The sequence below is a fragment of the Phycodurus eques genome, chromosome 16 (assembly GCF_024500275.1).
Source record: "Phycodurus eques isolate BA_2022a chromosome 16, UOR_Pequ_1.1, whole genome shotgun sequence".
In the NCBI taxonomy this organism is placed as follows: domain Eukaryota; kingdom Metazoa; phylum Chordata; class Actinopteri; order Syngnathiformes; family Syngnathidae; genus Phycodurus; species Phycodurus eques.
In genome coordinates this window covers 22,498,278-22,516,424 of record NC_084540.1, presented here as the reverse complement: position 1 = coordinate 22,516,424, position 18,147 = coordinate 22,498,278, and the positions used below count along the sequence as shown (strand labels likewise).

Genomic DNA, 18,147 nt, shown 5'->3' with positions numbered 1-18,147 from the left:
CACGGGTGTGGCCATCTTGGAAATGGGAGCTGGCCCAGTTGTTGCACTGATGAATCAGGAAAAAGTGCTGAGCGCAACAACGGACTGCCCGCTAAATGTCCAAATTGGAACTAAACCTTGATTCAGACCAGTATTCCTCAGAGTTTTGCCTTTTCTCTATTCATTTCCAGTTAGCCCTCATTCGTCCTCACTGGCTTTGATTCCATTGTACAGTATCAGGTGCTGAGTTATTGCGTCTATCTTTTCAGGAAATGACCGTTATGAATAAAGCGTTTAGTCAAGCTCTGACCTTGCGGAGCTGAGTTATTAGAGTTTCAATGCAATGACAAAAACGCCGATGTTTAGCAATTTAACGTCACCCTTCCGGCTGGTAGCAATCAGACACACTATCTAGCACAAGTTTGTATCGGAAGAACACCTGGAAATGGCCACTTCCCACCAGAATGACAGACTTTTCAAGCGTGACTTTTTGGTAGGTCAACTTATGCTCGACATGCCAACCAGATTTCATGTTGCTAAGTGCTAACAATTCAAATTTTCACCAGGATGCACACAGCTGCAAACTAATGACGACGAATAACGGAGCGAATCGATTCCAAGAAGGCACCGCATGCGTGAGCCTCAATGAGGTTCATTGAAATATGCTCATCTTCAATGAATGAGTCTGGACTCGTTTCAAATTGGATGTCATTTAAGAGAGGTTGTCAACAAGCAATGAAGGAGGAAGGGTTTGTTGGCACAGAGGTGGAAGTGGAATTCAGGGTGGCCAGTGATTTGCAGCCTCGTGAAAGAAGTCATCGCTTTCCTCCCCTTCAAGCACCCCTGGTTGAAGTTACATTGCTTAACGCTGATCATGTACATTGAACTGATGGAACGATTGTAGAGAGGAGGTAGTTATGAAGAGAAGAGGCTCTCAGACGGAGCCCTGGGCAACACCAGGAGAAATCGTTTGAGCTGCATTCATTGGCTCCCAGTAAAAAGTCTTCCCAGGAGCTGTTCTTGCTCCAAATTCCACATTTTCCTCCATTTTGACTTCCTGTAGCTCTCCAGGTGTTTTGATGATGTAGTGTTGCTCATTTCATCCTCCTTCTGTCATCACTGCTAAAGTCTGCTCCTTACCTCCTGCCAACACCACCACTTTTTTTTTTTTTTCCCAGAGAAGTAACCAGAGGGCATCGGCAGATGTTTTATTTTGAAGTGTCAAGAAAAGGCCTGCAAACACGCATGTGAGCTTCACGCACACAGTGGCTCGCTCAGGGCGAGGTTTCCCACGGCTGACATGCTCGCCTCGGGTCGGCAGCGGACTCTCCGTCACGATCGGGCTTCTGGAGTGAATGTTGCCGTGCCCCTTGCTAATGAAGTTGAAGTTACATGGGCCAACACGACTGATGGTGAAGACCCTGGGCAGGTTAAATTGACATGGCAACACACACACACACAGGCTGAAATCTGATTGGACAGAACAATGGACCATACATTTACATTGGCTGGACGCAGTGCAACAAAATGTTTCCAAAATGAAGAGAATAGACTGTTGGAAATAAATGAATGTAAATTCACGTGTGAATGCAGGTTGTTTAATGTAGGTCAGTGGTTCAAAAGGTGTTTAGGTACGTAAATAAAGTTGCCAATTTAACTTCAAATTTAACACTCAGTAGAAGACAACAAAATGCTCGCTGTCGTCGCTGCGTGCTCGCTCGGATCTCTGGCAGCGCACAGCGGGGATGCGGCCAGCTCATATTTTGGCCTCGCTGCCCCCCACCCCCTCCTTCCTCCCCCTCCAGATTATCAGACATCCTTAACTCGCACATGGCATTGTTATGCAACGACACATTTGAATTTCAAAGCCTTTTCGTGAGATCACGCTGCACCGCACGCACGGCCGCCCGAAGCGGGGATCCGGGTGACGTGTCACATTTGGCCGCTTTTATTTCGGATGCCAAGCAACTATTGAACTCAGGTGTCAAAGATTTGTTTCGATAGATTATGAACCTGGGTTTTGACGTTTGGGAACCACTCCATTTACTGTACATACAGTCGACACGGTAAACGTTTGCGATTGTTGTGCATAATCAATGTAAATATGATGAAATAATGTAGTATTATGTAACGAGGCTTCTTTATAAAAAATAATAAAGCGCAGCGCAACCAAAAGTTTGGTACAGGCAAGAGCCAATTTACATGTTTATGAGAATGGTCAAAACAAAACAAAAAACTCACAGTGGACAATGAGTGTAACATAGGCTGCAATGTTCAATTGTGTTACAATGTAAAATATTGCTGCTGTCCAATAAAAATCTTTTTTTAATCTGAAACCTGAAGAAAAGAGGTTTCCACTATTTTTTAAAAACATTTCACATTTTATAAAACATGAATTGAAAACAATTCAAGTTACAGCAACAATATACGGTAATAAATACATTTAATCGAACTATCCTCTGAACATTTGACACAATTCAACTCTGAGGAACTTGAAAATCCAATTTGTCTTTTTTCACATTCACACTTTATTAAATATTTTAAAATAATTCTATAATAACAATAATATAATACAATTTTACAACAATGTAAAACCTGTGTGAAATTTCAAATCATGGTATCGCTCATATTGTTGTTAGCATAATTGCCTAAATCATTATGGAACGTTTTTTGGGCAAAAAAAAAATTAATGAAAACAACAGCTAATTCAACAAAGCGTGCAGTTGCTTCGATTCGACCTTTTACAGATGACCCCGATGACTAAGAATCGACACAAACATTAACAAAAAATAAATATATATATATATATATTTTTTTTTTTTTTTTGCAAGGAAATTGGTATTTTTTTTATTGCTGCGGTGACAGATAAGTTCAAAATGACTTGTGCAATAATGTTATAATTAATAACACTGGGCAACATGAACAGTGATCCTTTTTTTGTAGACGATATATTATATACAAATAATTTCTTGTAATTTCTTTCTTGCGTGCTCAGGAACTCACGTTCCACGCGTGTTGTCATCGTTTTCGTCCAAACGAGTCGCAAAAAGCAAACGGATGCAAGAAAGCGCGTGCACGCATATTCTGCGATGGCGAGTCGCACACACGGCGCCAGCAGAGGGGACGAAACACGCACACACGCGCTCTCGTATCCAAGCAACAACCGACAGTCGAGTCGGTCCTTGATCACAGTTTTGTTGTGTGTGCGCGCGCTTGTTATTAAATTCAGTACAAGTTGCTTGCCTACGGAAAGCCCTTTTGAGCATTTCATTCACAACCTCGATACCCAGTTTATGGCCCATGTAGTAGCACGCGCTTCGTCCCCACGAGTAAGACAATTCGGCACACGAGGAGAACAACTCGGGCCCACTGGTCGAACACCCGCGTCGTGCCGGTAATGTCTTTCCGCTATCGTGACATTTCTGCACGCTAGTAGGACAGCTTTGGCGTCGTACTAGTCGGACATGTTACTGGGAGAGCTCATCGACTCATAAAGCGCAAGTGCGGTACGTGGGCTCCCTCTCCTGGTATGTGAAAGAATCACGGAATTAACATTTTCAAACTGTGCAAGATGTTACAGTGGCTTAATACGATATCAGTGATGTCAAATAAATGCTCCAACGGCTCACGGTAAAGCCAGTTGAGCATTTATTCGATAACCTCTTGATATCAAGCTTTCGGTCGTAGTAGTAGGCCAACAGTGGCAGTAGTAGTCTGAAAAAAATGTTACTAGTATGTTGAATTGTCTTACAGTGAGGACAAAGAGCGCTCTAGTACATGGACCTTAAGTTGCACGTCAAGGATCGTAAATAAATGTGCAAATGCCTTCTTTGGGTTTCCTACATTTCCCGCACTTGCCATTTTTGTGTGTGCGTGCGTGCGTGTGTTTGCTGGATTTTTTTAAATGCAAAAAGTTGCTTCCGCGTTGCCATGGAAGTGAGCAATGGGGAGCAGGGTCGAGATAATAACGTGGGCTGCTGAGCTTTTTCCTAATTGTCCTCCTTGCAATTCATTTTGGTGTGCTTGCGCGCACGCACGCGCGTGTGTGCTTGATGACATATCTGTCATCGAAGCGATTGTATATATATATTGGAAATAGATGGAAACGATGCGGTTGAGTCACGTGCATGGAAACATGTAAACAAACTACACTGCCCTCTGTTGGGGGGATGGAACTTTGAAGGGGAAGTTTACTTCAATCCTAGATGGGGCACTTCTTTCGATTCTAAGCTCAAATGTGAATCTTATTTTGCTTAGTTTCTTTGATTCATTTCTTCTCTTTGTTCCATTATTAAAGGAACTGCCACAGACTTTGAAGGTCAGCTGCTGAAAATAGAGGAGAATGTAACACTGTGGTTGCTTGCGAAATAACTTCTGATAACGAAAGTTAATGACAATAATATACTTAATGTTGTGACCGGAAGAACGAGATGGCGGATGCGAGCGGCCCAAACGAGTTTCCTCCGCAAGGTGGGCGGGCTCTCCCTTCGAGAGACGCTGAGACGCTCGCTCATCCGGGAGGAGCCAGATGAGGAGTGAGCGAGTTGGTTAGTTGCCCCCGTCCCGGGCGCGTCCCACCGGGAGGGTGCCCCGGGCTTGGCCCGGGAACAGCCGGGGATCCCCCGCCGAAGAGCTGGACCGAGTGGCCGGGGAGAGGGAAGTGTGCGCTTCCCTGCTGTGGAGCTGCCGCGACCCCGGTGGAAGAAAATGGATGGGATATACTTCATCAATTCGTACATTGAAAAGGAGACCCAAATGTTGTTTCAATGTCCTTGTGAAAGATTCCATTTGTTCCAGCCTTTGTTATTATCTCAAAAGAGGAGAGCCTGTCTGGTCATTTACTGTAGACATTGTCGCCATGGTGAAGTTGGCAAGCCCCCCAACACACACACACGCACACACTGCTTCTCCATGACATTGCTGTTGCTATGTAACAACCCTCTTTCCCCTCCCACGTGTCCGTTATCGCACAGGAAATGTCACACTTTTGCCTCAGCGTCCCTGCGGATGAAAACGTGACGTCGGCTCTTTTGTTGTTCTTTTGCCTCGTATTCAAAAGGGTGCGAGACACACGCTTGCACGTTTCGCAGCGTGTTGACTTTTTCGGGACGATTTCCCGGCCCGGCGCCCACTCGGGGCGGCTGCGATGCAGCGGCTGTCTCGCGCCGCGCGAATGGCGACACGTCGGCCGTTTCCCGGCAACCGTTAGCGGCCGGCGTACAGTGCGGCGTGTGGCGGATGACATTTCTGTACATGTGCTCTACTACTGTGTTTGCAAGAACCAGGTTCTGTACACCCGTGCGGTACGCACGCTCCCTCTAGTGGCGCACAGAGGAATTCCTGCCTAAGTGCAGTTCAGTTGTATTTCACTTTTAGGTTCAATATATTTGCATGTCATCTTTTAATCTTTTATATGTAGGTAAATGTTTATTTAACTCTTGTGTGCAATACATTTTCAATAAAATCATTAAGCAGCTGTTCTTCTATTACAACTACTTCTACTACTGTAACTGCTGACTACAATTACTGCTACTGCGTCTACTTCTATATGGACAATTTCTCCTACTTACTACTTCTATTATTACAATTACTACACCTACTACTGCCACTACTACGACTAATACTACTCCAGCTACTACTACTTCAACCGCTATTACTATTTCTATTACTTACTACTTCTACTACTAATAGTAATCCTACTTTTACTTCTACTTATACTACTCCTTCTTCTTTATTGCCATTACTACTACTTCTACTGCTACCACTACTTGTGCTTCGACTACTACTGCTACACCCACTACTTCCAGTTTTTCCATGAGGTTTCATTCGATGAGCTGGCGTCTGTTGTGTCTCTCAAGATAACTTGCAAAGACCCACTGAAGCGCTGCCGTCCCCTTTTTATCGGTAGCGGTGACCATCTGCGCAAGTTGTTTTTATCTCCTCTTTTCTCCTTCCCCCAGTGGGCGAAGCCAGAAACCTGATCCCTATGGACCCAAACGGTTTATCAGACCCTTACGTCAAACTCAAGCTCATCCCGGACCCAAAGAACGCAACCAAACAGAAGACCAGGACCATCCGTTCATCCCTGAACCCGTGCTGGAACGAGTCCTTCACCTTGTGAGTCACGCACCGACGCACCGTGCTGCCGTTGTTTGTTTTGTGCGCTTCCCCATTTACATAAACGTAATAAAAGTCCAACTGAAATCTTATTTTTCTGTGTCACATTTTAAAGACATTGCTTGACTCCTGGTGTCTCGAGTTTCACATAAAATATCTTCCCTCCTCTGCGTGTGCGCTCAGTAAGATGAAAGTATCCGACAAGGACCGTCGTCTGTCCATCGAGGTGTGGGACTGGGACCGGACCACCAGGAACGACTTCATGGGCTCGATGTCGTTTGGAGTGTCCGAGCTGATGAAAGCTCACACGTGCGGCTGGTCAGTTGGCTCATGTTTCAGGCCAGCAAATACATTGGCCAGCTCCAAAATGAAATGGGACACAATGGTGTATATCTATCGCAGCCATTCTTTTAGGAGGCTCTCAGATATCTCATTAACTCTGTCAGCACCAAGGCCATGTGAATGCGAATTTTAGAATCAGAATGTTCAGTGCCAAGAACGTGTTTTCACGTCTTTGACATATTTTCACGGGCAGTCTGATGCTGCTCTCCTGTCATTGTCAAGCTTGCAGACAATGGTAATGAGGCACAATCGCCAACACGTGGCAGCGATGCGCCGTTTTAGAATCGAGATCATTCCCAGTTTGTTCAGGCCAACCCATTCAGATGTGGAGAAATGTATGAGGAGGCGGAAAAGTTGAAACATTTTACACTTGCACAGATGATGTTTGTCTGTAGATTTCGCAGAGTATGGGTTGTGGGAGTTAGCAGACGTTTGTGTGTGTCATAAATGTGACAAAGTACAAAAGAGATGTTGGATGTATGACGTGGACCACGTTCGCCATACATGGAGCTGAAGTCTCTCGAGATTTGTTGACATCTCTCAAAATGACCTCCCGCATTGTGACGATTTGATCTCACAAGATTTGTTTGACTTTTGAGCCAATTTTACCACCAGTGGAGGTTAAATGTAAAGAAATAGAATTGTTTAAAAACGCCAAAATATATATATATTTTTTTTTAATGTAAATACTGTACGTGTTTTTCTTTCTCAGGTACAAGTTGCTGAACCAAGAGGAGGGCGAGTATTATAACGTGCCCATCCCAGAGGTGGACGACGTGGATCTGGAGCTCCGACAAAAGTTTGAGGTCAGCTTGTACTGTGGCATCTCAATAAAGGTGGAAAACTTTTGTTTGTTTCAGTAGCTCATCTCAAAAAGTGAAACTCAACACATTATACAGATTCAATATTTTGTATATACTGTATTTTTTTATGTATATATTTTGATGATTATAGTATATAGCTGACATAAACCTAAGCCTGAATTACATACAAGAAATAATACAACGTCATTTTAGCATAGAGATGAGGTCATAATTGGTTTTCGGAAATGTATTTTCCTGTTTTATTAATTGATATAATACATATAAGTTTCACTTTTTGAAGTGAACCTTCTGAAATAAATGAACTTTTCTATGTCATTCCAATTGATTGAGCTGCACGTGCACAGACACTTAATTAGGTACACCTACACACTCTAATAAGAAGAACTGTATCACATTACATACAGAATATATGTAACCAAAATATCTAGACACACCGTACTCTGCTGGCAACCACAAACATAAACAAGGTTCAATGTATACTTCAAAATATGACGATTATAAATGAGCAATATTGTCTTTTTAAAGGCGAGATTTTTATTGTGGATCAAATTGGAACAGCACAGGGGATGTCAAGCTCGTTTCCATAGTTGGCCACATTGACGGGACCGAGCCCTGTCACCAGTAAACAAAAAAAAAAAGGGCCACGGGTTGGCAGCAAAGCACTACTTGTATCCAAATGAAGCTTCTCAACTCATTTCAACTCAGTTCCTCGGCAGCAAAGCACTGCTTTTGTCTAAATGAAGCTCGTGAACTCATTTGAAGATAGTTCCTTGACACCAAGATGTCACAAGATGGCAGCAAAGCACTACTTGTGTCTAAGATTGTTTTCTGTCTCAGATTTTCAGCCAAAATGAAAAGAACAAGAATCAATTTAGAACTAAACAACACTTCATGTGCACCCCAAAAAAAGGAGGTGGCGGGCCGGAACTGGCCCCTGGGCCTCGAGTGTGACACCTGTTGTCGAACTAGTACCTTCGATTGTGGCCAGTTGGAGTGCGTAGACTCACTTGAAAGCCCTTGCCGAACTTCATCATGCAAATGGAGACGTGTGTGGGCACGCTCATGAAATCCATCTTCATGTTTGCCAATGCCAAGTGAAAATATTAGCCCGTCTCAACGCGCAGCCTCGTATTGTTTTTGTCCTCTTTCTCTTCATAAGCCGGCCTGCCTGCCTGCCTGCCCGCCTTTCGCCTCGCCTCGAAGGACCGCGCCTTTATACAACGCGGCGCAGTTGCCATGGGAACGAGAGCGAGACGCGGTCAAATGCGCCGGCGTTCATTTCCGTGCCTCGGACTCTCGGTCGATACCGAGAGTTTAGTTTTGTCACGCTCGCGACGTACTACTCGTATATTGATATATATATATATGTGAATAAACAGCGGTTCCCCGAATTCCAAGTGACACGACTTCGGGTTTTATTTTTGTGTGATCCAAGCCCTCACCCTGCCGTCTTACAATCAGTCAGGCTCAGCAGCTTCTTCAGAAAAGCTAAGTGCTTGTTTCACGCCATTCAAAGTTAAAGTTGAAACATAAAACAAAGAGTTACATATTATTTCGTTTGATCAAGCCACGTTACTCGCAAAAGCCTCCTAGCCTAATGCTAATGCACAATGCAAACGCCATAAACTGCTAACAAAACTAGCGTGAGGGTAATAACCTGTTTAGCAATGGTGTCGATAGAGACTGTAACAATTCTCACAGGCATTTATTTTTGATCCTTGACGAATATTACCGCAGCTTACCAAGTCACGCAGTTATGAAACTCTTCTCCGTGTGATATGTACATCTTTGTTATACTGCTCCCTGGTGGCAAATCAGAAGGAGCACAACGTCAATGGGCATTGAAACAGGAAATCATGATGTACAAACTTTGAAATTCTTTTAATGATGTTATGACCGTACGCTTTTATGAAGCACATTGTTCTTGTCATATCCATTCAGTTGAAAGGGGAGGGATGATCTGAGGCAGCACTGTTTCCGCTTCGGACACGCTCGTTGTCTTTGTTGTCCTTTTGATCCGCCACGGAAGGAAAAGCGCAATTGTTCTGATCAGTTGACAAGCGGAGTTGCGTCCCTCGGAAGGTCGCTTTCCCCTGACGAGCGCTGCCATTATTCTCCACGAGAGCCCGCCGTCGCCTACATCAGCGGCCGCTCGATTGGCCGAAGCGAGCGTACGTGTAGCGCTACTTCGATTGTTCCTTATTTCTAGGGTGGGAGGGGAATCGGCAACATCCGAGAGATCGTTGGCCTGGCAACAGCTGCTCGCCTTGGATTTTGACGCTGGCAGACAGCGGGTGAGGCCGTTAATTGCCTTTTTTTTCCCCCTCGTCGTCGTCGTTCAAAGACACCTTCGAGACAGTTTTTATAACGACACGCGGCGTCTGTTTCAGTGAGGGCAAATTGTCGTCTGGTCACTGTCGAGGAGCTTGACGTCATTTGGAAAATGCGATCATCATCGCATTTAAATCTTGGCCGTTTGCAATGGGCACTATTACAAGGAGACAAGCGCCTTCGGTGGCCCTCAAGGACAAACGTCCATCAATGAAACGACGTTAAAAACAGAATGATACAAGAAATAAAACAAATTCAAGACTACGGGGCGAGTAAGCGATCTTTCATACGCTTTTGTACTGAAGAGGAAAACAACCGTCTTGTCGAATAAGGATCTTCTTTTAACATTTGAACTTGTCACCTTGAGAATTTCGTCGGATTTCATACTGTCATTCGTCGGAAAAAAAAAAAAAACATTTTGGAATTGCTCTCTTTGTTAGCCCGGCACGTGTTTGTGAAGACGCAGTTTCCCGCTCAATTCTCTCGGCTGCGAAACGGAATAGAAAACGTGAAAGTTGTCGACACGCCGCTGACGCCGCGCGCGCTGTCCGCGTGTGCTCGCGACCGCCGCAGAAAGCCAAGCTGGGCCACGGCAAGAAGGTCATCGCGCCGTCGGACCGCCGGCGCTTCAGCCTCCCGTCGGGCAACGCCGAGCGCCTCCGCCTCAGCGACTTCAACTTCCTGGCCCTGCTGGGGAAAGGGAGCTTCGGCAAGGTGATGCTGGCCGAGATGAAGTCCACGGAGGAGCTGTACGCCGTCAAGATCCTGAAGAAGGACGTGGTCATCCAGGACGACGACGTGGAATGCACCATGGTGGAGAAGAGGGTGCTGGCGCAGAGAGACAAGCCGGCCTTCCTCACGCAGCTCCACTCCTGCTTCCAGACCGTGGTGGGTGAAAACTCTCACCGCTTTGCGACATCATAGCGTAAGTCGCCAAGGGCTCTCACAAGTAGCACACCCCCGAGTCTCGCGGCGCCCAGAAAGTACGCGGAGACGCGGGTTCTCCCCAAGTGTCAAGTTCCCGTGCCGGAACGTTCGCCAACCTCCACCTCTGAAGCTATAGAAAATGGATGGGGCGGATTCCGAAAAACAACAGCCACTGTACGTCTGCGTCGGCATTTCAGCCTACAAGGGCTCCACTTGGAGCTTGAGAGGCTAAATGTTGTCTCGGTCTGCCTTTGCAAACTGTAAACGCAATTTTTTTGGAGCCAATTTCCCCCCAAAATTTGTAAACGCTAACGCTCTGCGAATGCAAATCGCGGGACTCGGAACCGGAAGAAGAAGCGATCCGCAATGTACGCCCATTTCGGCACCGAGGGGAAACGTGCAAGTTGACACAACTCCAATTGTTTTTCAGTAACGAAAGAAGAGAATGTGGGTGAATAATCAATGGCAATCAGTGTACTTGTAATGATATCATTCGTCATCTCCGCTTGTGCTGTTTCACGTGGAAAGCGAGGAAGTTCACTGAAGGCCATTCATTTGAAAAATCGCTTGTTATCAAGAGATTTTGTTGAAAACAAGGAGATATTGTTTTATTTGAATTTGCAGATTCCTATTTTATTTTTTTTGTCTCTTCGACATGAATTTAAAAGGAGATCAAGCGGAAGTACTTTGAATACTTAAGTCATTATTTTGTGACTTTGGCTTGAGTTTCCGCCGATAACAGACTGCTGTGCTCGTACCTCCTTCATTTGTGACGAATCTCACCTCTGTGTTTAGGATCGCCTTTACTTTGTGATGGAGTACATCAACGGAGGCGACCTCATGTATCACATCCAGCGGATGGGCAAGTTCAAGGAGCCGCAGGCCGTGTACGTTGGAGGAGGCTTTTTCTCTTCATTCTTGCAATGCAATACAATTGGACTCATTATTGTTCGCTTATGATTCCTTCTTGGCTTCCCCCCGCCGACAGCTTTTATGCAGCCGAGATCGCCGTCGGCCTCTCTTTCCTGCACCGGAAGGGAATCATCTACAGGTGGGTGAGACTGACTGCAACGCACGCTTATCGGTAAACGAGGCATGAGATGAAATAACACTTTCGAATCAGCGGCAAATTAGGATTGCTTCGTTAACGCTTACGTTAAATGGAAAGGGTGGACACTGAGGGCGGTCCGGTCACTGGCCACATCGTTAGGTACACCCACAGGGTCCCAGGCAAGAGCTCACATGGGAATGCCAAGATGTCGCACCCGTCGTGCTTGTCGTTTGCAGTTAGCACTGCGTTCGACTGCGCTGCGTCATAATCAAGGGACACAATATTTGGAAGTACCCGCATGGATGGATGGATGGATGGATATTCTTTATTATGATTATTGTTATTATGTCTGTGTTTGGGTATTTTAACTTTCGCACTTTCTATGACTATAGCACACAAAAGTGCTATAGTCATAAAAATGTTGTAATTTCCAAGAGGAGACATAATGGAAAATAAATTGTGCAATGATATTAAGTCGTGAAAATACAGTCATAGTCGAATTATGTCAAGAATAGTGGGAGCGTTAGTCAAATTATTTTTAAGAATAAAGCCATGATTTTTTGAGAAAAATGTTTGAATTTTAGGAGGAACTTTTTTTCTTCTTAAAAAAATAGGATATATTTTTAAAAAGAAATACATTTAATGAACTTTATGAGGGAAAAGTCCCAATTTCAGGACTGATTTTTTTTTTTCTTTTTTAATGAATGAACAAAAACAGAAAAGAATGAAGTTGTTGTGGACAATTGATATCGCACAACTTTATTTTTGTAACTTAAATGTTTACCTCCTACTTTTCCTTTTCGCGGATGTCGTAATGTGTGGCCGATGAGTTTTAAATGTAGGAAAAGGAAACGGGATGGATTAGGAGGGGAAATGAGTGCCAAACACACAAAAAGACAAGTCGAAGCAGCATTCAAGACAGAACAATAGACTGATAATAAAGGATTTGGAACACGTGCGACTGCGCCGCAGGGACCTGAAGCTGGACAACGTGATGCTGGACTCGGAAGGCCACATCAAGATCGCCGACTTCGGCATGTGCAAGGAGAACATGTACGAAGGAATGTCCACGCGCACCTTCTGCGGCACGCCCGACTACATCGCACCAGAGGTGAGGCGCCCACGGTGAGGAAACGCTCACCCACAATGAAGATAGCCGGACCCATGCGCACCATCTTGTGTCATTTTGTACCATAAGAAACGCTCAGAAATGATAGGATGAAGATGCAACTGCTCAAAAGTCGATGTTCTTTTATGTCTTCCGAAGTGTAACTGTGAGTCCGACCTTTTCAAAATCTCCGACAAACTAATAGATTGCGCCACGGGGTGGCGCTTAAATATTTCACGTTTCAGACGACAGCAGAATGACCAGAGAGAACCAATCACCAGCGGCGGCTTTCGATATGAAAAAAATACAATTAAATTGGAGCTTTCGCGGCTGTTTTCTTTTTAAACGTAACTAAAATTGTAAACGTGGAAATATCCAAAGGCAACTGTAATTCAATGACACATTTTCAATACATTTTGTAATTAAATGATGCGATCTTGTTGCATGTAATTCGTTACTCCTCAACACCGGCCTCCAGTATGTATCGTAAAAATAATAATAATAATAACGGATAAATGCCTCGGCCACAGCCTGAGGAATTGCCGTACGGTGGTGTCACTTCATTTTGCCTTTTGACAACACTGAATTGTGTTTGTCGTCACTCACATAATAGTCGTGTTGTTTCAAGAGTACACTCGTCTATTTTTGTGCTTTCCTCTCGAATTGTAAATTGAGGGGCCAGCACAAATTGATCCCTTTCTCTTTTTTTCCCCCGCCAAGTGCAGCTGCAATTTTGTTCCGATTTGCTGGGCTTGGACGACCCGGGTTTGTTTGCCCCCCAATAACCCTCAGGTGTTATTTTCAACCCCCACTCTTGTTTTCTCCGTCAGATTATAGCCTACCAGCCGTATGGAAAGTCAGTGGACTGGTGGGCATACGGAGTTCTTCTGTATGAGATGCTGGCGGGACAGGTAAATCGATATTAAAACATCAGAATGAAATGAATGTCAATGCTGAGAGACAATTGAGACACGAATGATGAGCAAGCTGTTCCCGATGACTTCCTGATGGTATATTACGACATATGCGTAGATGCTGCAACAGAACGGGTTCCGCTTTTCCCAACACCTCGAAGAATGTCTGCGAATTCCCCCGCAGTTGTTGTTTTATAAGGATGAAGCCATCCAGTCTCCGTCAACCGTGCCATACCTGATTGCAATGCTTAATGTTGGATTTGGAGGTGTGGTAATGTGTGTGTGTGTGGAAAAGAGAGCGAGAGAGACGCTCTGTGCAGTGTGTGCACGTGAATAACCAACTCTCGCGCACGTGCTTTGGTACATGAGATGGACTGGTGAATTAGAAATTTCAACAAACAGTCGTTGAACGGCAGTATACGTGGTGTCCCCCCCTCCTGCGCTGATGCCGACTCTGGGGCCAGGCCAGGCAGGAGCTTCATATGACTCCGCCGGGGAAACAACCGTACTCTACAACTGCCCCCAAATCCACGTTGCATCTGTAGAAAGACATCCGTGGTAAACTGCGAGCCAAATCAAAGTGCGCCTCTGAGCCTGCGGGATTCAGCAGCCCCGCCCCCTCCCCCACAGCCCGTCACAGAGCTTGTCATCGACCGTCAGAAAACCTTTCAAGACTTTACTAGGGAGGAAAACGACATACAAAATCCCGTTTCGGGCAAACGGCTGACGTGGCCGCCAGGAACATCGTGTAAACACGGCGTAAAACAGGTGATCTGTGGGTTGCCATGGCAACGACAGAGCCACTCATGGATTCGATGCTGTTCTTTTCAGGTACAAGCTATCACTTAGCGCTTCAACAGAAAATACTGATGCTGGATCTCGACAATTCCAACAGGATTTCTTGATCATTTTTTTTCTCGTGCCTCAAGTTAAATTGACTTCACATATTACGTACCACTATTTCTATTTGTTCCTCTGCAGCCGCCGTTTGATGGTGAGGACGAGGACGAGCTCTTCCAGTCCATCATGGAGCACAACGTGTCCTACCCCAAGTCCATGTCCAAAGAAGCCGTGTCCATCTGCAAAGGGGTACGCGCGGAATGAAGGACCTCACATTGCGGCTGTCACGGTCATGGCAGTCAACGCGCGCTATATTGAGTCACATTTCGCACCCCCGCTATATCGACATTCACATTTCGCACCCCCGCTATATCGCCATTCACATTTCGCACCGCCGCTATATGGAGATTTCTAAGCATTTTCTGAATGGGATTTTACAGTATACGGGCAAATTCTGCCGCAAGATGCCAGGTAGCACTAAGGTCTACTGGATAAAGGACACAGTGTGATTAAGAGCACGAAGAAGAGGCAGATAAGGTCTCCTACTAAGATGCAATAGATAGACTATATGGCTCAAAGTGATGTTATGCGATAGGCTCCCATTCCTTGACAGCCAAAGAGTGACAACAGACATGAAGGATACTTTCAAATGTGTGTGTGGGTTTGTTTTAAGTTGAAATGTTTAAAGCGCCTTGGAAGGGAAAACCTTTTCAAATGCGTTTTTTTGAATGGTCTGTATATTGTGGATTTTTCCCTACCGTGGGTCGGTCTGGAAATGTGTGCCCCATGACAAACGAGGGTTGACTGCACCCCGTTTTCGTGTTATTTGCACAAATAAGTACCATTTTAGTAGTTTTTTTTTTTTTTTTAAAGCTAGCCCTTAGTTTAAAATAAATAAATGAATAAAGATCTCCCCTATTGTCTGGGAGCTGCGGCACGGGAGATAATGTGGAAACGCGTATCGTTTGCATCGTGTTGTTGACAGAAATGAAAACTTGCAAAAGCGCGACGTGATTCCCTTTGGCGATGTCACATTGTTGTCGTCGTCCGCCAGCTGATGACCAAACACCCTTCGAAGCGGCTCGGCTGCGGGCCCGAGGGCGAGCGCGACGTCCGGGAGCAGGCCTTCTTCCGACGCATCGACTGGGAGCGGCTGGCCAACGGGGAGATACAGCCGCCGTTCAAGCCCAAAGTGGTTCGTGCTGAGCGACGGTTCCGTTTATTCGCCCAAAATCAACATTGAGAAGTCACGGCAGATGAGTGAATGCTGGTGTTTTAATAATAATACAAGTTTGTTTTTTTATTCAATTGTGAGTCTTTGTTCATTTTGCGATACACTTCCCTGAGTGGAAGTAACTCAGAACTAGAAATAACTACAAATATGATGAAGACAGACTCATATCAATACAACTTTGTCAAACATATGTTTCTTAATTAAAGATTGTTTCTCGTCATTTGAGGTGTATCACATTCACATTTTTCTTCTAATGGTAAAAAAAAAAAAAAAAAAAAGTCAACAGAAGGACATACTTGTATAGGGATGACATTTCATTTCATTGAGGTTAAATGGTTTAAAATTCGGTTTAACCCATGACGAGGTGACTCTGCAGGTGCCAAACGTGTGCATTTATACAATTTGGAAGAAATGTTTAATTTTCCATATAGCCGTGTATAACGCGCTTTATCGACTTTGTATGAATTGTCGGTGAAAAAAAGCGCATTATACACGAGAAATAACTTTTTTTGTTTGCAGGGTGGCAAAGGAGCGGAAAACTTTGACAAGTTCTTCACGCGCACGCAGCCCATGCTAACCCCGCCGGACCAGATGATGATCGCCAACATCGACCAGAGCGAGTTCGCCGGCTTCTCCTACATCAACCCGCAGTTCGTGCCCCCGTCGCTGCACAGCGTCGTGTGAGCGCCGCGCGGGACCACGGCGGACTCGAAATCTCTCCCCCCCCCCAAAAAAAAAAAACAACCATCTGACGTAATCCTCCGCAAACGTCAGACATGGAAGTATTACTTCTGTATACTGCGCAGACGTGACTGAGGAGCGCACTGGGGCCGTGCTGCGCAGACCCCGCCCCCTTCCCGAACCTGCCCCTCCCCCGTTCTCCTTCCTGCAACACGCTGCAACGCACGACGAGAACATCCGCTGTACATTTCCTCCACGTATTTCCAAACAACACAAGTAGTACACGCGAGTGCCAAAGTGCGAGCGGATGGAAATTCCCGTCGCAGTTTGCGCAAATTGAGCGGAACAACTTTTGGTTTTGTGTCCTTTCGCTAGGCGAGGCCGCGCAGGGCGACGCGCGGCCAGGCGGCGGCCTCATCCGGTATCGTGAAGCTATTTCCAAACACCCAACGCTGTCGCGCGCTTACTTTCCGACTCTCATGGGGATTCCGTCCTACGACGACGTGCGAGGTTTCTTGTGCTGTATGTCGGCCGTCCCTGTTAACAATTTTGTAAATACGTTTCCGCGTAAAAAGAGGTTTTCTATGAAGAACTGAATGTGCTTTTTTCAAGCCGTCTGTTTCGACATTGCCAAGGTGAGATTTGGCTTTGCAGTAATGTTGTAACGCAACGCTTTACTCCCCATAGTCGTGCTTCTCCAACTCATTACACCAAGTAGCACCTCAGAAAGTCCTTTGCTCGCCAAGTACCGCCGTCATGACCAACATATTCATTAAAAGCAACACGGAAAATGTATTTCTGGAACGTATCTTTAACACACCGGCGCCTTGAGATACAAGTGACCCGACTTAAGAGTGTTTCGGATCCGAGCCGTGCGGTTGTTGGACAGATTTTTTTGCTTTGACGTGCGGGCAAATTTTTGAGATATGAGCTCTGTATGGCGGCAGTGAACTCTTTTTTTTTTTTTGGCGAGAGAGAGAGAGAGAGAGAGAGAGAGAGAGAGCTGTGTTGTCTCCAGTGGGGGGGCACAAGTGTCTAGGGCCCACCCATAGCGGCAGGTCTGCTCAAACATAATGGGAAACGCCATAGACAGGCTAACGAATAGCATGTGATGGTGGGACAACGGATATTTGAATACAAACAGTGCAACAACACAAGTAGACAGACAACATAACAATACTCACAGGCATATATTCTTTATTTTCCGGAACAAAAAATATTACTGAGTCACTTAAAGCAAATGAACTCTTCTTGGTTTGTCTGCAAGATGATTATACTGCCCCCCGGTGGCCAAGCCACACGCACACCGGAACACGGCGCAATGAATGAATCATGATCCACAAACTGTTTAGCTCTTTAGATTCTGTTGAATTACGTTTTTAGTGTATGTAGTCACACAATGAATTATACACTACTGTAACATTATGCAGTTTCAACATGAACACAGCTCTTAAAGAAAATAATAATAATAATTCAGTTAAAATGTATTGCACAGAAAAGGTCAATAAAAATGACTTCATCGTGAAATACAACTGGACTGTATTTTGACAGTGATTCTTTTGCGCGCCACTAGAGGGAGCCCGCATTGAGAATCACTTCCGGATTTCTTTGCGTGTTCGAAGCGTGTACAAAAACGTCCGCGTGGTCGATGTGCCGCAATTCGCGACGCGACACCACGTGCTTTCCGTTTTGCATTTGTGGGAGGAGCATGTCGTCCGTTTTCCGTTCGGGGGCGGAGCACGCCGTACATTTTTTTTTCGCGCTTGTCCTGCGTTTTCGTCGTCTGCTCCATCTCGCCG

At 45.3% G+C, this 18,147-nt stretch overlaps 1 protein-coding gene across 3 annotated transcripts in view; it reads left to right on the top strand.

Annotated features, from left to right (window-relative positions):
- Positions 1-17,313, top strand: part of prkcab (protein kinase C, alpha, b) — a 69,893-nt gene extending 52,580 nt beyond the window's left edge. The window contains exons 6-16 of one of the 3 annotated variants that reach the window (XM_061699737.1): positions 5,940-6,096; positions 6,280-6,414; positions 7,151-7,244; positions 10,167-10,481; positions 11,316-11,407; positions 11,509-11,571; positions 12,544-12,682; positions 13,510-13,590; positions 14,575-14,682; positions 15,488-15,628; positions 16,187-17,313. In XM_061699737.1, the coding sequence (XP_061555721.1) occupies positions 5,940-6,096; positions 6,280-6,414; positions 7,151-7,244; positions 10,167-10,481; positions 11,316-11,407; positions 11,509-11,571; positions 12,544-12,682; positions 13,510-13,590; positions 14,575-14,682; positions 15,488-15,628; positions 16,187-16,351 (1,490 nt within the window). In that variant the 3' untranslated portion in view covers positions 16,352-17,313. Of the gene's footprint in view, positions 1-5,939; positions 6,097-6,279; positions 6,415-7,150; positions 7,275-10,166; positions 10,482-11,315; positions 11,408-11,508; positions 11,572-12,543; positions 12,683-13,509; positions 13,591-14,574; positions 14,683-15,487; positions 15,629-16,186 lie in introns of all 3 variants that reach the window. The other 2 variants (XM_061699739.1, XM_061699738.1) reach the window with 2 other exon arrangements.
- The last annotated feature ends 834 nt before the right edge of the window (positions 17,314-18,147 follow it).